Consider the following 22,231-nt stretch of genomic DNA (forward strand, 5'->3'; position numbering starts at 1 on the left):
CTCATGGTTGAATGGCTGGAGCCATGGAGAATATGGAACTATTGAAGGACAAGTCACCTGATGCAGAGGAAGGAGAAAAACCTTTGATTGCTCTGTCTTCCAAGATTCTAATCTCTTACTGGTGTTTCTGGTTAGCTGAACCAAAATGGCAGCCAACTGTTGGCAAGTTTGATTGCAGCCTGCAGGAGTCGGCCCCTGTATAATCTAGAACAGAGCAAGGAGGAATGAGGGATGGATCTGGGAATGCATAAGCTCAGGATTGCCTTATTACAATAACAGATTGAGTGAGAAAAATCAGACCTACATCGATACAGAAAAGTATCTACTAAAAATCAACATCCAGTCATGGTAAAAAGAAGTGTTAGTCCAAAGTATTCAACTGGGGTAATGAGTTTTGGGGAGGAAGACCAGAGAGACAAAGTGCCATTCTTATCACATCACATCAAGGGTACATTCTATCAACATGATTTATAACGATTGATATTTACCTTGCTCACCTAGCTGAAGTATTGTTTGTCAGGTTTTCTCCTCTCGTGAGCTCAGATGCAGAAATGAGGAAGAGAGGAAGCTCACTCAGATCATTTCCTAAATAACCAGCCCAGAAATCACAGCTAACTGTGGCTAACTTGTCACACAGATCACAACCCAACAAAAAATATTCAGCCCTATTTCCTGCAGTGAAACAGAAGTCTTCCAACATGGAAAACAATAAATGGGATCACGGTGTAAATAGAGAATGTATTGGGGTTTCTGTCCAACTTAGAGGGACCCTGACTATCAGAGGAAGGGGTGTGGACCTTATTTTACATGCTAAGTCGCTTCAGTCATGTCAGACTCTTTGCGACCCTATGGACTGTAGTCCTCCAGGCTCCTCTGTCCATGGGATTCTCCAGGAAAGAATACTGGAGTGGGTTGCCATTTCCTTCTCCAGGAGATCTTCCTAACCCAGGGATCAAACCTGCATCTCTTATGTCTCTGGTATTGGCAGGCAGATTCATTTCCACTGGCGCCACCTGGGAAGCTTTTCTTTTATGGGTGGTAGAAAATTAAGCAGCAGGGTGACATGATTACACCTGGGCTCCTCTCATCCTCCTCAGTTCCTTTTGGATCTGTGATTTGGATCTGTTTTCTTATATACTATCCTCACTGGATATGACGAAGGCTTAAATCTTCTCAGTTTGCGATGTACTTATGAATACCTCAGAAGAAAAGCACCATTTAAACTCCCATCTAAGAACAATCCTTTGCTCATTTTGAGATCAAGGTGTTTCAATAAGACGCACTTTCAGTTCACCTGTGTTCTCTTTATTCTTTCAGGTCAAACTCCATCCAGTGACTGCTCGACATCATGGCCCCAAACCCAGGAAAGCATGAAGTCTTGATGAGGAGCTGAAAACACCAGATGAGCATCCTCATTGTGTATTATGGACTTCCTAATCTATGGTCATGTGAACCATTACATCTCCATCTGAATTTTGGTCTTAGGCCTATTTTTGTGCTTAAGTATCTATCACCTTACTGTCTTGACCTCTCTGTTGCTAGAAGGGTGGATTTGCTCACCAAACACAGTCTCAGGTCCTTTTGACTTAAGCAAAAGTGAAACAGAATTACTAAACACTTGTTTCATACACTCGCTTTTCTGTAATAATGACAGGAAGGCCAGGCCTGGAATTTGGACTGTGTGGGCACTTGTTTCTTTTGTACTAACTAACACATACACTCTCAGGGAAGGGCCAGAATGTTTATCCTGTTAGAAGAGTCAAAGGTCTCTGTGTCTTGAATGTGCCAGAGGATATTTTAGGAAAGGACTGGGTTTTGTACTTCTGGAAGTCATCAGAATATTGTACTCCTCCAAACCTAAATAGCCTTCCTATTGTGCCTGGTTGGTCATTTCCTCCTAAATGCCACTTCAGTTCTCCCAGCACTTGGAGGACATGGGCTCAGCTTGTCATTCTGTGATGACCTCTTTCTTGCCATCATTTTGTTCTTTCACAGCAGTGATCAGACTTTCATGAAAAATGGGATTTTTTTAAAGCTACCCATGGGCTAAAATGGTTCTGTCTCTGTTGGCTGTGTAAGTGTCAGGCACCTCTCCACAGATGTTTGCAGAGGTATACTTGTATCACTGCTCCTGTTTATGTTGATGGCCATGTTGACATGTTACATGTATTGGGGGCCAAATAGAGCTGATCCAACCAGACTGCAGGAGCTGTGAATAAGACATTATTTAGCGAATGCTTTCTGATCTCCCACTGAGTGCCAAGGCCCATAGTGGACACCAGGACCACAGAGAATGATAAGTAACCCTTACCCAGAGGAGCTCACAATGTTGATAGCTTAGTTGCTACAAACTTTGACTATTTTTCAGAGTTCTGATAAAGTTGGTTCCAACAATTTCTGCTTGAGTTTTATATATAAACATATATATATATACATATATATATATACATATATATATATATATATTTCTGAGGTTCTAAAGATTTTCTTTTTAGAAAATTTTAAAATGTGATATCCATTCTCTAATAGTTGTAGATACAGGTTATGCATTTCATCAGGGGTGAGTTGGGCAGTTTCTGGATTTTGAGGAATTGTACAATTCCATTTAAGTTCTTCAATTTATGTACTGTACATAGATTTGTTCTCAGTGTTTCCTTTTTATCTTTCCAATATCTTCAGGGCTTGTAGAATTGTAGTGATAGTCAATATTTCATTCTGATATTAGTCATTTGTCATTTCTTTTTTGATTTTGTTTATCTGGTGAGAGCTTTATCAATTTTGTTGATCTTTTCAATGAACCAGTTTTTTTTTTTCCATGATTTTTTCTCTTTATTTTTCATTTCAATTTTTTTTTTCTCTTCTGTTTTTGCTTTGTTTGTTTTCATATTGCTTTGGGTAAAGTTTTCTCTTCTTTTTCTAAGTTAAGGTTGAGGCATAGATTATTGCTTAATGTCTTTCTTCTTTCTTAATCTAAACATTAAATGCTATAATTTTCCCTCTTAACACTGATTTAACTGCATCCCATAAATTGTAATATGTTGCCCTTTCCTTTTAATTCATTCCAGTGCCGTTTCTGCTTCCTTGAGAATCTCTTTTTTACTTACGGATGGTTGTTTAATTTCCAAGTATTTTGAGATTTTTCTTCTCCTTCCATATTGTTTGATTTCTAGTTTGATTCTTTTCTTGTCAGAAAACATACTTTATATCATTTAAATTTTTAAAATTTGTTTTGATGATATAGGATGCTATCTTGGTGAATGTTTTCCATGTGTTTGAAATAAATGTGCATTTTGCTGTGGTTGATCCAGTGATATTTAGATCCATAGTGTTTGTGACTCACACAGGTCCCAGCCTGCCCCTTGAGCAATGGTTCAGTTCACCACATTTTTGGTATTCTGTTTCTGGTGAGATTCCTGTAGGCACAGCTCAGGTCGAACTCAAGAGTTCCTACAACTTGCTGGAATCTCTTGCTCATATTTTCTCTTCTTCACTATCTGCCCTCAGTCTTTGGTTACCAGGAGACTCTCCATCTGGGCTTCTCACTGAGAGTGGAGGGGTTATTTAGTTTGCTCACTCTGTTGTGTACTTCCCTTCAATAGATTCACCTAGGTGACCAAGTGGTCAGATAATACAAAAATAGCACAACAGTCACTTCTCACAGAAGTTTTTCTTTACAGAAAAAAATACTGCCCTCCCTCAATGTTTTAGGTGTCTGCCATGCTGTTACTGAGTCTTTTACAGCAGGGTTAAAGATCTGGGCCTGGGGCTTTTGCTTCTACCCATGTTATAAATCCTTCAGTATATTCATGCTATTTTGCTTTTCATCAGTGATCAGCAAACATTCCCAGTAAATGGCTAAATTGTAAATATTTTTGACTTTGTAGGCCATATTTTCTCTGAGATAGATTTTTTAAATTTTATTTTTGTATTATATTCATAATAATTTTGTGTTTAATGTATTCACATTTAATGTTTATAACAATTTAGTTAATTGTTCAATTTACTTAATACATGTAAATCCACCTGACTGACATTTACATGCTCCTCTTAAGATTAATGTGACATTTTGTTTGAAAAATTTGCCATATAGGAGGCGCTTAAATATCTGGAGGATATCAAGGCAAATCTGGCCTTCTCGGAAACTCTTCCACGAAATGAGGAAGCTAGTCATAACAAATGATGATGACCACTCTTAATTGAGCGCCTACTGTGGATCACTCTATGGGAGAGACTACAAGTGCTTGTCCATATCTTGTCTCCCTTTCCTCCATCCCAGACGTAACGGACACTACATTGCCTGTCCACTTGTAGCTAGGATGGGTGATATGACTACCATTGCCATCAAGATATGAGCAGGAGCATTTTTGGTCACATCTGGAGCCAGTATGCCATTTCTGTGCTTACTCTTTCACTCAGCAAGAATCATGGCAATCCAATGGTAGAATTCCAGAATGGAAACAGCATGGAAACTTGGGCCCTCTGAGATCAGAGTTAGTTTTAGTTGCTCAGTCGTGTCCAACCCTTTGCAGCCCCATGGACTGCAGTGCACCAGGACTCCCTGTCTATCACCAAATACCAGAGTTCACTCAAATTCATGTCCATTGAGTCGGGGATGCCATGCAACCATCTCATCCTCTGTTTTCCCCTTCTCCTCCCAATATCAATCTTTCCTAGCATCAGGGTCTTTTCAAATGAGTCAGTTCTTCGCATCAGGTGGCCAAAGTATTGGAGTTTTAGATTCAGCATCAGTCCTTCCAATGAATATCCAGGATTGATTTCTTTTAGGATGAACTGGTTGAATCTCCTTGCTGTCCAAGGGACTCTCAAGAGTCTTCTCCAACACCACAGTTCAAAAGAATAAATTCTTTGGCGCTCAGGTTTCTTTATAGTCCAACTCCATACATGACTGCTGGAAAAACCATAGCTTTGACAAGATGAACCTTTGTTGGCAAAGTAATGCCTCTGCTTCTTAATAAGCTGTCTAGGTTGGTCATAAGTTTTCTTCCCAAGAGCAAGTGTCTTTTAATTTCATTGCTGCAGTCACCATCTTCAGTGATTTTGGAGCCCACAAAAACAAAGTCTGTCACTGTTTCCACTGTTTCCCTATCTGTTTGCCATGAAGTGATGGGACCAGCTTCCATGATATTAGTTTTCTGAATGTTGAGTTTTAAGCCAACATTTTCACTCTCCTCTTTCACTTTCATCAAGAAGCTCTTTAGTTCTTCTTCACTTTCTGCCATAAGTGTGGTGTCATCTGCATATCTGAGGTTGGGGTACAGTCTTTCAGGGTATGCCAAGAAGGCGGGTTCTAAATGGTGAAAATTGCTTATTTGGACTATATTAAAAGTAATTAGATGTTCAAAAATTTGAGCTTGTTGGGGAATATTTTAGGGAAGGGCTCCTTCTCACACTTCTGTAACCATTCTGTAGCACGTTCCACTCCCAGCCCCAAGCTTAACTTGCCTTCCTATTGTGCCTGATGAGTCATTTCCTCCTAAATGCCACCACAGTTCCCCCAGCACTTGGGGGACACTGGCTCAGCTTGTCATTCCATGTTTGAAAATCTGCCATATAGGAGGCACTTAAATATCTGGAGGATATCAAGGCAAATCTGGCCTTCTCAGAAATTCTTCCATGAAATGAAGAAGCTAGTTATAACAAATGACTAGGCAAGAGAGAGGAGCTCCCTCTTGCCACTATCTTATTGTTTCACATCATTGATCTGATTTTCCTGGACAGTGGGACGTTTTAAAGTTACCCATGGGTTAAAATTGTTTGTCTGTGTTGGCTGTGTTTAAGTATCAGGCACCTCTTCTACAGATGTTTGCATAAATGAACTCGTCTCATTGCTGCTGTTTGTGTTTATGGTCGTGTTGACATGTATTGGGGGCCAAATAAAGTTGATACGACCAGATCATGTGATCTGTAAGATATTTTCTGAGCTTCCACTGAGTGCCAAGGCCCATGGTGGCTGCCAGGACCACAGAGCATGACTTGTGAACTCTGACTTGAGCAGCTCATGGTCTCATAGGGGGTCTGGCCACATACTTTTCACGGGGTTCTCGAGGAAAGAATACTGGAGTGATTGACATATCCTCCTCCAGTGGACCATGTTTTGTCAGAACTCTTCACTGTGACCCATTCGTCTTGGGTGGCCCTGCACGGTATGGTTCACAGCTTCATTGAGTTACACAAACCCCTTCGCCTTGACAAGGCTGCGATCCATGAAGGGTACCCTGATGCTGGGAAAGATTGAAGGTAAAAGGAGAAGGAGGCTGCAGAGGATGAGATGGTTAGATAGCATTACCCAACCAATGGGCATGAATTTGAGCAAACTCTGTGAGATAGTGGAAGACAGAGGAACCTGCAGTCTATGGGGTCGCAAAGCGTTGGATACAACGTAGCAACTGAATAACAATAAATTGTCACATAACAAAATTCCTTCTTTATATTCTAGAAGTGCCAAGGCATAAAGACAACAAAAATGGATAATTACAAATATGTCAGGAAGCTTCCATAAGCCTCTTGTCCTTCTCCATCAGAGGGCAGACAGACTGCAAACCACAATCACAGAAAACTAACCAATCTGATCACATGGACCACAGTCTTGTCTAATTCAATGAAACTATGAGCCATGCTGTGTAGGGCCACCAAAGACGGACAGGTCATGGTGGAGAGTTCTGACAAAATGTGGTCCCTTGGAGAAGGGAATGGCTAACTACTTCAGTATTCTTGCCTCGAGAACCCCATGAACAGTATGAAAAGGCAAAAACATAGGACACTAAAAGTTGAACTCTCCAGGTCGGTAGGTGCCCAATATGCTACTAGAGACCAGTGGAGAATTAACTCCAGAAAGAACGAAGAGAGGGAGCCAAAGCAAAAACAACGCCCAGCTGTGGATGTGACTGGTGATGGAAGGAAAGTCTGATGCTGTAAAGAGCAATATTGCATAGGAACCTGGATTGTTATGTCCACGAATCAAGGCAAATTGGAAGTGGTCACACAGGAGATGGCAAGAGTGAACATCAACATTTTAGGAATCAGTGAACTAAAATGGACTGGAATGAATGGATGAATGTAACTCAGATGACCATTATATCAACTACTGTGGGCAGGAATTCCTTAGAAGAAATGGAGTAGTCAACAAAAGAGTCCAAAATGCAGTACTTGGATGCAATCTCAAAAACGAAAGAATGATCTCTGTTCGTTTCCAAGGCAAACCATTCAAGATCACGGTAATCCAAGTATTTGCTCTGACCAGTAATGCTGAAGAAGCTGAAGTTGAACAGTTCTATGAAGACCTACAAGACCTTCTAGAACTAACACCCAAAAAAGATGTCCTTTTCATTATAGGGGACTGGAATGCAAAAGTAAGAAGTCAAGAAACACCTGGAGTAACAGGCAAATTTGGCCTTGGAGTACGGAATGAAGAAGGGCAAAGGCTAATAGAGTTCTGCCAAGAGAACGCACTGGTCATAGCAAACACCCTCTTCCAACAACACAAGAGAAGACTCTACACATGGACATCACCAGAAGGTCGACACCAAAATCAGATTGATTATATTCTTTGCAGCCAAAGATGGAGAAGGTCTATGCAGTCAGCAAAACAAGCCCAGGAGCTGACTGTGGCTCAGATCATGAACTCTTTATTGCCAAATTCAGACTGAAATTGAAGAAAGTGGAGAAAACCACTAGACCATTCAGGTATGACCTAAGTCAAATCCCTTGTGACTACACAGTGGAACTGACAAACAGATTTAAGGGACTAGATCTGATAGACAGCGTGCCTGAAGAACTAAGGACAGAGGTTTGTGACACTGTACAGGAGACAGGAATCAAGACCATCCCCAAGAATAAGAAATGCAAAAAACAAAATCCCTGTCTGAGGAGGCCTTACAAATAGCTGCGAATAAAGAGAAGTGAAAAGTAAAGGAGAAAAGGAAAGATATTCCCATTTGAATGCAGAGTTCCAAAGAATACCAAGGAGAGATAAGAAAGCCTTCCTCAGTGATCAGTACAAAGCAATAGAGGAAAACAATAGAATGGGAAAGACTAAAGACCTCTTGAAGAAAGTTAGAGATACCAAGGGAACTTTTCAGGCAGAGATGGGCACAATTAAGGACAGAAATGGTAGGGACCTAACAGAAACATAAGGTATTAAGTAGAAGTGGCAAGAATACACAGAAGAACTATACAAAAAAGATCTTCACGACCTGGATAATCATGATGGTGTGACCACTAACCTAGAGCCAGACATCCTGGAATGCAAAATCAAGAGGGTCTTAGGAAGCATCACTATGAACAAAAGCTAATGAAAGTGATGGAATTCCAGTTGAACTATTTCAAATCTGAAAAGATGATGCTGTGAAAATGTTGCACTCAATATGTCAACAAATGTGGAAAATTCAGCAGTGACCACAGGACTGGAAAAGGTCAGTTTTCATTCCAAACCCAAAGAAATGTAATGCCAAGGAATGCTCAAACTACTGCACAATTGCACTCATCTCACATGCTAGTAAAGTAATGTTCAAAATTGTCCAAGCCAGGCTTCGACAGTACATGAACCATGAACCTCCAGATGTTCAAGCTGGATTTAGAAATGACAGAAAACCAGAGATCAAATTGCCAACATCTGGTGGATCACTGAAAAAGCAAGAGTGTTCCAGAAAAAAACATCTACTTCTGGTTTATTGACTATGCCAAAGCCTTTGACTGTGTGGGCCACAACAAACTGTGGAAAATTCTTAGAGAGATGGGAATAACAGACCACCTGACCTGCAGGTCAAGAAGCAACCGTTAGAACTGGAGATGGAACAGCAGACTTTCCAAATCGGGAAAGGAGTACGTCAAGGCTGTATATTGCCACCCAGTTTATTTAACTTATATGCAGAGTACATGATGAGAAATGCTGGACTGGATGAAGCACAAGCTGGAATCAAGTTTGCTGGGAGAAATTTCAATTACCTCAGATATGCAGATGATACTACACTTATGGCACAAAGTGAAGAAGAACTAAAGAGCTTCTTGATGAAAGTGAAAGAGGAGAGTGAAAAAGCTGGCTTAAAACTCAGCATTTAGAAAACTAAGATCATGGCATCTGGTCCCATCACTTCATGGCAAACATATGGGTAAACAGTGGAAACAGTGACAGACTTTGTTTTTGTGGGCTCCAAAATCACTGAAGATGTTGATTGCAGCCATGGAATTAAAAGATGCTTGCTCCTGGGAAGAAAAGCTATGACCAACCTAGACAGCTTATTATGAAGCAGAGACATTACTTTTCCAACAAAGGTCCATCTAGTCAAAGCTATGATTTTTCCAGCAGTCACGTATGGATGTGAGAGTTGGACTATAAAGAAAGCTGAGCATTGAAGAATTTATTGTTTTGAACTGTGGTGTTGAAGAAGACTCTTGAGAGGTCCTTGGACTGCAAGAAGATCCAACCAGTGCATCCTAAAGGAAATCAGTCCTGAATATTCATTGGAAGGACTGATGCTGAATCTAAAACTCCAATAATTTGGCCACCTGATGCGAAGAACTGACTCATTTGAAAAGATCCTAATGCTGGGAAAGATTGAAATTGGGAGGAGAAGGGGACAACAGAGGATGAGATAGTTGAATGGCATCACTGACTAAATGGACATGAGCTAGAGTAAACTCCAGAGATGGTGATGGACAGGGAGGCCTGGTGTGCTGCAGTCCATGGGGTCGCAAAGAGTCGGACACAACTGAGCCACTGAACTGAACTGAACAAACACTTTTGTTTTTGAGTGAGAATATTTAGCCTGACTTAGGTTTAAAGGAGTTGGCTAAGTACATGGTTATGAGCAGGGACTCTGATTCCAACCAGCCTGGATTTCAATCTTGAGTCTGCCACTTGCTGGCTGTGTGATCTTGTGTAAGCGTTCAACCTCTCTGTGCCTCAGTTCCCTCATCTGTAAACCATGGATAGCAATAGTACCTAACTCATGGCTCAGTTATGAGGACAAAACCAGGTGATATTTATAAAGCACATTCAACAGCACCTGGTACATATTAAATGCCAAGTGAGGGCTTATTAAATCAGCAAATTCGGACCTCACCAGACACTGCTGTGTAGCCTCAGGATTCTGTCATTTGGCTCGGTAAATGGAACTGGGAAAGTCTGTGAAACAGGGCTAAAACTTGTGCTCCACTGAGCTGTGATGAACTTGAAACACTTAGCCTCCTGAAAAGCATGCTGTATGGTTATCCTTCTCCTTGACAGAGGCCTGGAAGCCCTCGGATCCTCCCATGCTCTAGAGTGTGCTATTGCACCTCTCGAACGTTCATACTGTTTCTGCAACCACCCAGTGGTCAATTCTGGTGAAGTCCCTTAACATCTTGAATGTAGTCCATGACTACAGCAGCTTACTGTGGGATGCAAAAAATACATCATAATAACAATGGTAACTGCTTACCAGTACACTACAGGTTATACAGTGGATCACGGAGATGATCTCATTTGCTAAAACAAGCAATGGGGCGCAATAGGCTTGAGATTCTGGCCTTTGACTGAGCCTGAGCCAAATAAATGATTTGGGAGCTCTATTCCTGGAGTTTTTTTTGGTTTGTTTTTGTTTTTGTTTTTGACAGAACACGTGGATGGCCTCCCTTCCCATGACTTAAGCCTCCAATAGCTAAACTGCAGTGTATAACTTGCATTTCACTCTCTCAGTCACCTCTGCTGCCATTTCAGATCACAGAGGTCACAGTAATGATTTGAAACCAGATGTTTGCTATTCCTTAGCCTCTTCTCATTTAGATAAATAAGTATTAATAGATCAACATCCTGACATGTGCTGCACATCCACACTCATTTATGCCTTTTCCACCACCCTCTCATGGGCATGTGCTTTTCTTGCCGTTCAAACACATCCTGCTGTTACAGCAGAGGTAACTGGGAGCCTTGGCCCAAGTGGAAAATTCATATCAACAGGAATACTTATTATTTGTGATCAGCTTCTAATTAGTTCCATCATTTCCGTGCTCTTCTGAGCCCAGCTCTGGATATTCCCATATGTCTGCTTCCCTGGTACTTGAAAATGCAGGTTGCTTTCCAGCACTGGTAGTCAGTAGCCCAGGGTAGACAAAATAGCCCAGCAAAGAGAGCTCCCTACAGGGAAGGAGTGCCAGTGAGAAGAGCCAGACAGGCAGCTTCCCATGATGCTCTCAGAAAAACAGCTATTGTAGGGACCAATTCTGCCCCTACAGGTACAGACCCCAAACAAGTTGCTTTAAAATTATTTGTGAAAACATTAAAACTGCCATTACTCAAAATTGCCCATCATCTCAAGAAACTTTGCAGACCTCACCTTGGGGCTTAATTCTTGAATCATGTCAAGAGCTGCCACACTTCCAGGCACGTTGGAGGTAGCCAATCAACCGTGACCCAATTTCCTGAGAGATGTCAGGCTGGTGGAGGAAATGAAGGAATCAAGGGCATGCTGGTGGGTTTGTCCACACTTGTGTTTTCACTTATAATGAAAACTGCTCCTTCCATCTTCCCTGCCACCATCGCTTTTATGTATATGATGTTGAACTTGGAAAGGCCCTGAGGGATTGGATCAGGCAGGAAAGGCTAGACTATTTTGGCCCTCTATGACTGACTCTCTATGACTTTTCTGATCTAATCTTCAGAGAGTCTGCTGCTCACTCCTGATATATGTATATCAATACCAATGTAGCAGTTTATACCAATATATTGGTATCTACCAGTGTACCAATTTATACTGATATAAACCCAAATGTACAATAATTGATGAATAGATAGAATGTGTATATATGCAGGGCTTCCCTGATAGCTCAGTTGGTCAATGACATGTTATTCAACCATTAAAAAGGAATGAACTAAAAACTTAAGGGGAAAAAAGAAGGAAGTACTGATACTTGTTCCAACCTGAACCAACCTTTAACTATTTGAATGGGGATAGGTTCCAGAGAATGGCTTTTCTTTCTAGAGATGGATGTGATGGATAATTTCTAGCTAGTGATTTTCTAGAGGGGGATTCAGATGTTGGGTAGGGTTTGGGAGTAGATGTATATGTACACTCACACACACACATACACATGAAAGTTTCTCTCTGGTTGGACTTACTGATTAAACACTTAGAGGAGGGATATAACATTTTAAAAGGACAACTTCTGGAAGGTATGAAGAAAGTGCAACCCACTGCTTTAGTGATTTGCTTGTCTCTGATAACAGCTGCAACTCACCTACAGCCTCCAATCCATGACAGGGCAGCAGAATTCTCAGCGATCTTGCTGTTAAGGGTGAAGGAATGTAGCAAAAGAGCAGGTATTCCAAAGGCCCATGTGAGGCAACCACTAATTGGTTGTCAGCTGCACTGTCAAGAGTAACATCAGCACCCCAAACGTGTGGGTCCCTGGCACCCATCAATTTTGTTAATTTCCCTGAACAAGCACCAGCAGACAGTAGGGGAGGCCAGCATTGGATCAACACTCTAGGGTGATAACACTTGTGTGGAGTTGGGGGGTGGAGTTGAAGTTCTAAGCTCACTGACCTGCTTCAGGTATTCAAATCTGTTCAATGCTGCAAGACACAAGTTCATTCTCGAGGAGGAATTGGAGGAAAGGAAAACTCCATAATCCATGTCACACCCCAAGGTTCGAACACGCAGTTGTAATTGGTTCAGAGGCTGTTCTTTAAGCTGAGTTAGGAGCAGAGGAGGCTCTGGTTTGCACAGTCAGGCAGGGACCTGTTCATGTGTACAAGGTGACTTTCACACATATTCTGGTCAATATGCCACGGGCATTGCATAGACCCCATCTGTGGGCACAAACAACATTGCCAACTGAGAGCAAAGCCAGTGGCCTCTGCAGAAACCAAAGCTACAAGTGAAGCCTCGAGAGATATAACTAGGCAACTACTCTCTGAGCTCTTTCTCTGAGCCAGGCCCTTGGTTAGACACCCTGGGTGGTAGGATGAGAGGAAGGAAAATCAAGGCGACAATGTTATCAGGAGCCAGGAACACAGGCTTAGGGAACCTACATTCCCCAGAGCCACTGACATGTGAATGATGTCACTGGCCCCTTACCCGGCCAGAACTGGATCAGCTTTGTGTCTCCTGTCTTTTTCCCACTCAAGCCAGTACCTGAGCCTTCACACTCATCCAGCCACCAAGGTCCACCAGTTCTAAGTCAGAGATGTCTCGACCCCGCTTTCTCCTATGGCCATGGGCTGAATTCAGGCCCTCATTCTTTCTGATCTTCTAACTGCTCTCTACTTCCAGGACCTCAAATCTGTCCTCCACACTGCTGACGAGGAACTATCTAGAAGCACTGACAGGACCACTGAGAAAGGCTCTGGGCTTTCTGTAGGTAAGGGGAGGAAGTCTCCAGTTCAAAACAGCCCACATCAACATCATTGGACAGCCACTCTGGTGCTCTACCCCGCTGCCTAAGGGGCAAAACAAGGCACGGAGCTGGCTGCCACTCCCGGGGGAAGTGGGCAGTCAAGAAGTGGGCCACACCGAAATGTGGATCTTGAGCTTCCTCTGCCCTCTATGCAAATGCCCAGTGTTGACTCTTAAAAATAGTCTTTGCACTTCATGTAGCACCTTTCTTCAGAGGATTTCACAAAAGAAGTTCAAAGCAATCTGCTCACAGACTTGGGTGACAGGTGTCCCTTCCCTGGCAGTGTCTGAGTGTAGGAGGAGAAGACGGGGAGCAGGGCCTTGCCACTTCCTTGGGAGACTTTCTTCTGCTTTTGAATTCCTTCCCGGCCCTCTGAAATCTAAAGTAAAATCCCATTTAATATAAAGAATATAAACAAATAGCACTGTGTGTCTGAGTGAGAGACAGAGAAGGCGGGGAGCAAGTAAAGGCAGGAAACAGAAGAACTGAATGGTTAACAGTGTTACCTCCTATGGGAAGGAGGATGGGGGCAGGCTGTGTGGACTGATTGCTCCTTTCATTTCTGGGCTGTATGATTTTGCTTTTTTTGCAAGAAAGTATATTTATTGCTTGGGTAATATAAAAAAATCTCTTTGTAACATAAAGTATCATGAATATTGGTGAAAAAAGTAATGAAGCATTTTGGTGGGAAAGTCAAGCTGTACCATGCACATCTCGACTCTGTGGGAGAAGGCGACGGTGGGATGATCTGAGAGAATAGCACTGAAACATGTATATTATCAAGTGTCAAACAGATCTCCAGTCCAGGTTTGATGCATGAGACAAGTGCTCAGGGCTGGTGCACTGGGATGACCCAGAGGGATGGAATGGGGAGGTAGGTGGGAGGGGGGTTCAAGATGGGGAACACATGTACACCCATGGCGGATTCATGTCAATGTATGAAAAACCACTACAATATTGTAAAGTAATTAGCCTCCAATTAAAATAAATAAATGAAAAAAATTTTTAATAAAATATTAAACAAGTAATGAACATTTATATTGAATATAAATATAAATGAATACTTTCCTTGCTTCTTAAAAACAAGCTTTAGATGTTGTTTTTCTTGGACTTAAAGACATGGGAAGGAAAATATTTATAGTATTAGGTTATCAATAGAAGGTACTCATATCTTGCTTGTAGTGGCAGTTATACAGCTTAATGTATTTCTCAAAACTTAGCACTGTACACTGAAAATAGAAAATTTTACTCCATGTAACTTATGCCCCCAAAATAAGTAAAATAATAGGTTATCATTAGAGGGTGGTTGGCTGTCCACAAGTAACTACCACCACTAATTGCAGATTTTCTGCTTGTAAGACTGTTTATCAGCTTAAATACAGTATTTCATGTCATCTCCTCAATATGCCTGACACCAGCATTAATTTCCATTTACAGATAAAAAAAACAGATGCTTGGAGATGTAATGTGCACAATGGCACAGCTGGTAAGCAGCTGGTCTGGAATGGGAATCCAACTCTCACACCATGCACCTGCACCACCCTACACATGTCCGTCCAGAGGGTCCATTGGAGATGCCATACTCCTTCCTGCTGGACACCCTTGGCCTCTGAGGGAGAATCTGGGGTGAACCCACTTCAAGTCTCTGCTGAACCATGTGTTTGGGTCCACCTTCATGTCTGAGTGATGCCAAGGCCACCAAAGGCAGCAGCCTTGCACTCCCTGCCCACTTTCCCACCTGCTTCCCCCAGAGCAGCCTCAGTGGATAATGCCACAGTGTCCACCTGGTGAAGTTCAGACTAATCATCTGCTCACAGATGGGCCCGCCCCATTAAAAGAGCTAAATGAGAAGTGGTTGATCTAACTAGCACAGACCAGCCTCTATTACTCCATGTCCACCAAAGAATTCATTCCTGGTGCATCCTTTAATCTCCAGGGCCATGCTCAGCCCCAGTGCCAGGAACTTCTTTGTGGGACTGAACCTCACTTGAGGCAACTCAGGACACAGGAGTGACATATCAAATCACTGTTTGCTTGCTGGTGTATAGGCTCAAACAACCCTGGAGTTCTACTTACAAGAGGGAGGAAAGCACATCCATGCCAGGAACAAGCAAGGGCAGTGTGGAAAGCCTACCAGGTGGGGGGGATTGGGGGTAGGAGGTCCCTGGCCACCAGAAATACAACCACTGGCATTAAGTCACATCCTTCTCAGACACAAAACCAAACAGTAGAGTGGGAGGGGGCAGTGAAGTGAGCCCCAGCACCTGTCAGGAGCTGGAAAGGGGAGCAGGTACTAGGGGTGGGGAGAGGGGATGGTGGAGGCAGAAAAATGATGAAATTAATAAGCCCCCTTTTCACTGGTTCATTTTTTCCACAGAACTTCACGGAGCCTCTGCTCTGTGGAAGGACCTGTGTTAACAGTGGGGACACTAGGAGAAGCAGGACACCCCCACACCTAGAGCTATCATCTAGGAGCCACAGTCACAGGAGGAAGGTGGAGAGACATACCATAGTCCCACAGAACAGGCAATATGGGGCACAGCGGTGGGGATCCAGGAGGAGCAATCGAGTGTTGGTGCATGAGCCAAGGCAGTTTGAGGCTTTGGGAAGCTGGGCTCCTTCTGTGGGAGATGATGGTAATGAACCTGAGTGGTGTCAACAGCCAGACTGTAGACGGTGTCTTATGAGTGAGAGGAAAGTCTGGAATCAGGCATGCATTTTAGAAGTTCATCTTCTCTCCAGTAAATCTCCTGGGTCTCAAAAACAAAGTGCACTTTGGTCAGAACAGGTAGACACCTGGGGTTTCTGCCTGAGTCTAAATACACCTGAAAGTTTCCAGATGGGAAATGAGTGAATTTGGTTTGGCACACAGTCTACTCAGTCTCAGGGAATACAGTTGAAGACATTTCAATTACCACCCTCAGTCTTCTGGTAAGATTTTAATGGGGTTCTTCTTTGAAACTGGCAATTGGACACTTCAACTGATGGGTCAGCTTTCCTAGGTGGTCAGACCCCAAAGCCATAGTGAAGGAGGAAACAGAACAGGCTCTGTCTTGAAACTAGGACTCCATCTTGGGCGGGACTATGGACTTTGAGCTATAGACCCAGTATCTAAGGAGACGACATAACAACTGGAAAAGCAAGACCCCGGAAGGAAGAGCCCCAGGGCTCTCCATCCCCTAAAAGAATACCTTAATTATCTGTGTAACTGAATAGAATCATACATTCTATTATGCTTACTGGGGTATGATCACAGGCTTATTGATAATTGTCCACTGTTAACTACCTGGGCTTAAGGCATATGATCACGGGTTAACTTTGTTTGGATCTTTCTTTTTCCTTTGTTCAGACTAGTTTCAGGGAACCTTATACACTTAGGGTATATAAGGTTTTCACAAAAACTGGTCGGGGTCCTTGGCTAAGAGGAGACTCTGTCTTGGGCCCACCAGTGTAATAAGCTGCACTTCACTATCTGCATTGTCCTACTGAGGGAGCTTGTTTCCCGGAACTCGTGGCTACAACAATAAAAACTGCACTGAACTTGAATTCACACACCTCAGAATCCTCCCGGAGAAGGCGATGGCACCCCACTCCAGTACTCTTGCCTGGAAAATCCCATGGACGGAGGAGCCTGGTAGGCTGCACTCCATGGGGTCGTGGAGAGTCAGATACGACTGAGTGGCTTCACTTTCACTTTTCACTTCCATGCATTGGAGAAGGAAATGGCAAGTCACTCCAGTGTTCTTGCCTGGAAAATCCCAGGGATGGGGGAGCCTGGTGGGCTGCTGTCTATGGGATCGCACAGAGTCGGACATGACTGAATTGACTTAGCAGCAGCAGCAGCAGAATCCTCCTTGGAGGTGAAGAGTGGTGCATTGTGCTTATCCTTGCTGGATTTTGTAAAGAAAGCTCCCACTGTCCTTTTTCTCCCACTGTCACTTGTCTGATACCTGCCTCTCATGAAGGTCATGGCTGTTGGGGAGACTACAGGCACCTGTGCAGGTGCTCAGGCAAGTTCTATCTTGTGGAGGCAGCCGAGTCTCCCAGGCTACACTCCCTGGCATTAGGAGGTAGGGCCACATATTCACACTGCTGAGACTGTGGCCGAGCATTGCTGCAGACTGTAGGGCAGAAACAGAACTGGAGGGAGTTGGGGGGAGGGGGATCCCCTCCCTGATATTCCCAAGAGCCTTGGAAACTAAATCAGATCTTGCATTGGAAAGTGCCAATAGAAAAAAAGAAAGAAAGAAGGTGCAAGTAGAGAGTAGTGACTAGAAACAGTTGAAGATTCAGGGCATCTTTGGCTTCCTCAGAAACTCCTCAACACATGAAGGGAATTGTCTTCATCACAAGCTATACCTACCGGCTGCTGTCTGTTGAGCACCAGCACTGAGTACACTGCAGGTCAGGGGAGAGACTCCAGGTCCTTGTTCACATCTCTTCTCCATGTGCTTCCTGAAAGCTGCCTGCAGGGAACAGGGGCTCCTTATGTAAACCTACAACAAGTTGGAAATAAATACAAGATTAATTCACCGATTTTAATACAAAGAAAAAAAAACAGTTCATCTAAATAACAATAGCATGCCCTTTAGGGAAAAAGCATCCCATGTGTCTTGATGCCTGGGGTGGAATGGACAGGTATTTTGGATGCAGGTGGTGCCACATCCATGGGCCTGAGATCCCAAGAAGCAGGAAACACTCCTGCCTGACTGACTGATGGAAGATCTGTCCAGGTGCTGTCCATTCAGGGCCAAGGGTGAGGACCTGGGCTCTTCCCAGTGGCACAGTCAGAAGGTAGGTGTTTTTAGGAGAACTACTCTCTTCCTAGAGCCCTCCAGGACAGTTGTGATGTAGACAGGGTGGAAGAAGAAGGAGCCTTTTGGATTCTGGGCACTGCAGATGGTATCTTGGGGGTGGTACAGCCAGAGGGACTGAGGAGGGTGGAGAGCCCTGGGAGCAAGTGGCAGGGATGCAGCCTAGGAGTCTGGAGCTGAGCTTCAAGCCAGAATCACATGAGGACCACACAGTCCTCTCCCTCTGCCCTCCTTCTGGGGTCCATCCTTCTCTCCCTTTCCCTTTATCACATGGCAGGGCTGGGTCAAGAGAAGAGGAGACATGTGGATGGGGAACTGGTGCCTGAACCTCTGCAGAGAGGAGCACAAAGAACCAGGTGGGAACCATGGTTCATAGGTCAGTAGGACTGTTATGATATCTCCTGGGGGAACCATCTCCCTCTGGGAAGAGCATGTCCTGTCACCACCATTAACAGAGTGACCAGTAGCCACATGAGGCTGGGCAGTGTGACTCCAATGTACTTAGTGTGTTCCAGGGCCTGGCCTTCTGCCTTAACATAATGTGAAGTCAAATGTAAATAGCTAGAAGTGGCTAACGGCTAGATAGCCCCGCTGAGGAACTGCAGAACCTACATGAGGGACCAGAAGCACAACTTCCCCTGTGGGTCACTAGGAGTGGTGGTAGGTGGGGTCACTGTTCCCTCTGGTTCCAGGGCCATGTATCTTACTTAGTGGGGGAACTAATGATGACCGATGTGGAGTTTGTCCAGTCCCTGGAGGGTGAAACCCCAGCACCACGGGCTCTCATATCCCAGTGTGCACCTCACATGTGCTTCGTAGAAGTCATTCTGCTGCTCCAGGAGACCAGCAGCTCTGGAAGCTGTGGTCTCAGGGCAATGAGGGCTTTGGTGTGAGGGTCCAGGCTTGAGTCAACTCAGAGACATCCTGTACCTTGCAGAGCTCAAAATGAGGACCCTGAGGAAGACAAAAGGACCCCATGGATCCCACCCCTGCTGTCATCCCTAGGCGTCCCTTATGGTGGCATGAGGACTTGGCAGCATGTCCATGTCCCTAACTTTGGCATCCCTGTCTCTGACAGGTTGGGGACCTAATATAAGGGGCGGGCCTTAGAAGGAGAAGGGGAGGATCTTAGGTTCTGAAGAAGTCTGGGTGAGGACCCTGAGGAAGGACTGAGGGGATCCTGGACCTCATCACAGAGTGAACTCAGGGAGCAGATAGGGTGCAATGTGCACATGCCGCATTTCCTGACATCTGGGTCTGAGAGAGACTTGGGACCTGCTATAGGCGGCGGGGCCTCAGGTGGGCAGAGAGGAGAATTCCAGGTCTTGTGGGGTAAGAAGTTGAGGTCCCTGAGGGGGGACTAAGGGACCCTTGGCCTCAAAGAAAGCTGTCTCCGTTGTCGGTCCTTGGCGACCCTGAGGTAGGATGAGAACCAGAGGTATGGTCTGACTTCCTGACATCTGTGTCTCAGAGAGAATGGGAATCTCGTATAAGGGGCGGGGCCTCAGGTGGGGAGAGGAGAGAATCTGAAGTTCTACCCGAAGACAAGGTAAGACTCTGAGGGAAGATTGCGGGGACTCCCAAGGAGGACTGATGGAACCCCACAGATCCCCGCCCGTCATCGGCCCTGGGAGACCCTGGGGGTGAGAAGAGCACACTACACCTGTCCTGACTTTCTGACATCCGGGTCTCAAGAGAGACTGGGGACCTGTTGTGAGGAGCCGGGCCTCACCTCGGGGAGGACAGAGCCCCGGTCCTACCGGGAGTCAAGGTGAGGACCCTGAGGGAGGAGTGAGGGGAGCCAGACCCCAGAGAAGAGGGGACCCTGGTACTCCCCAGGCAGGACAACCTCGTGCTGCATTTCCTGACATCGGGTCTCAGAGAGACTGGGGACCTGGTGAGAGCAGCGGGGACTCAAAATGGAGGACAGGCCAATTCCAGGTCCTGCCTGGAATCTAGGCTCCAGGAGGGGAAGGACTGAGGCAGTTAGACCCCAACACAGAGAGGGATCCTTGCCTTTGATGGGGGTCTTAAAGGTCCCAGAGTGGGTTGAATACGGTGAGCAGTTTGTCGACCTCTGGCTTAGGGGCCTCAGGAGATGAGGTGTTCAGGCGGAGGGTCGAGGCTTCAGATCCACAGAGGGTGGACTCCATGGACAGGGCCGAACCCACTCTTGTGGTCAGTGCTGGGAGTCTAGGCTGGACGTGAGGTGAGGACCGAGCATCTCCCTAGCCTAGGTAGGACGCACGGGAGGCCCTGGGCAGGTGCGACCACATGTGGGGCCCCTTAGAACTTTCTCTTCAGACTCGGGTCTTGTTCTGAGTTACTCTGCAGGCCCCCAAAGGGCAGGGTCCAGGCCGTGGCAGGGGAAAGGTGGGCACTACAAGGGAGTGACAAAGGGACCACTCCCCCACAGCTGGGGGGGGGGAACCTGAGTCCAGGGCTGTGCAGAATCTACCCCCGAGGGGCCCCCTCCATTTTTCTCACAGGGGCTCCAGGAACCAGGAGGCAAAGGCAGAGGTCTGAGGCCAGTGTCCAGAGGTCTGAGAGCAGAGGAGGTCCAGGCAGTACCAGGAGTCAAGGTGAGGAGGGTGCCCTGAATGAGCACCAGGGCTTCCCCATCCCAAAACAGACAGAACCCCACAAAGCCCTAATCCACCCACTGTGTCAGCCCCAGAACCTCTGGATGTGCTGGCTGCATGCAGGGGAGCCACTACCCTCCTCCTTCGGGTAACCAGGGGTCAGACCACCCAGGAGGCGGGCTCGTGTGAGACTGAGAGCACCTCTCAAGAGGAGACCTGTTAGTGGCCTGTGTCGACCACCCAGGGTGTATTTCTTAGCTGAGGCCCATGGTCCACAATGTCCCCTGCCTCACTCCTGTCTGTGGTTTGATCCCAGGCATCATGCTCGTAGTCAAGATGAGTGAGCTGAGCAAGCCCAAGGAAGACATTCAGGACCCAGGCGAGGCCCAGGACCCGGAGGAGGCACAGCTCTTGGAGGCTGAAGGGGGAGAGGCTGCACCCCCCTCGGCCTCCTCCCCACCAGTTTCCTCGTCTGCTGCTGAGGAGGCCTCGCCCCAGGAAGCTCTGAATAAAATGGTGGCTAACATGGCAAAGTTCCTGCTCCGCAAGTATCGAACCAAGGAGTCAACCTCTGATACTGAATTGCTGAATACTGTATTGCTGAATACAGTCCTCAGGGATAACCAGGAGCACTACGCGGTGGTCTTCCGCCAAGCAGTTGAGTGCATTCTGCTGGTCTTTGGCGTGGGTGTGAAGGAGGTAGACCCCAGGAAGTACATCTACATCATGGTTGCCTCCCTGGGCCTCAACTTTGATGCAATGCAGAGAGGTGGGCAGGGCCTGACCAAGGCTGGCCTCCTGGTGGTGGTCCTCAGCCTGATCCTCCAGAATAGGGATCTCGGCCTTGAGGAGGAGATCTGGGGAGCACTCACCAAGATGGGGGTGTATGTTGCGAGGGAGCACTCCATCTTTGGGGAGCCCAGGGAGCTGCTGACCCAAGTGTGGGTGCGGGAGGGGTACCTGGAGTACCGGCAGGTGCCTGACAGCGGCCCTGCTCAATACGAGTTCCTGTGGGGTCCCCGGGCCTTTGCAGAGACCAGCAAGGGAGAAATTCACGGAGTATCTGCTCAGGGTCAACCGAAGTGCTTTTTGGTCCTTCTCACTCCCTTCTGCAAAGGATGTGAGGGAGGAGGTAGGGCGACCCTGAGCCAGAGCAGCAGTCAGGCTGATCCGTCCCTCTGTGACTGAAGAGGGAGTAGTCAGCCTTATCACGAGTGATGACCTGGGCCACTTGGGGATCCAAGTGTAGCATTTTTAGGTTCCTGCTCTCTGCGATGACATGCAGATTGATCTCTGTTTTCTTTAGGAATTTTTCAAATGTGTATTTCAGCTTAAGGCTTAATAAACTTCAGTATCTAACTTTGTGAATGACATTGGTCACACGTGTATTTGTGCTTACCCAGTTGAAGGACAAGAGTCTTGCTGTTTTTTAAAAGAGTT

General features: G+C 45.5%; 1 protein-coding gene across 1 annotated transcript; it reads left to right on the forward strand.

Moving 5' to 3' along the window:
* Window positions 1-21,127: 21,127 nt before the first annotated feature.
* On the forward strand, window positions 21,128-21,979 carry LOC136154639 (melanoma-associated antigen 4-like). Its single transcript, XM_065916841.1, has one exon. The coding sequence runs from the start codon at window positions 21,128-21,130 to the stop codon at window positions 21,977-21,979; it is 852 nt and encodes a 283-aa protein (XP_065772913.1).
* Window positions 21,980-22,231: the final 252 nt, after the last annotated feature.

Source organism: Muntiacus reevesi, chromosome X (assembly GCF_963930625.1).
Source record: "Muntiacus reevesi chromosome X, mMunRee1.1, whole genome shotgun sequence".
Lineage (NCBI taxonomy): Eukaryota > Metazoa > Chordata > Mammalia > Artiodactyla > Cervidae > Muntiacus > Muntiacus reevesi.

Bases quoted from the DNA above. Each gene is read 5' to 3' on its own strand.
- LOC136154639 (XM_065916841.1), top strand. From the start codon at position 21,128: ATGAGTGAGCTGAGCAAGCCCAAGGAAGACATTCAGGACCCAGGCGAG.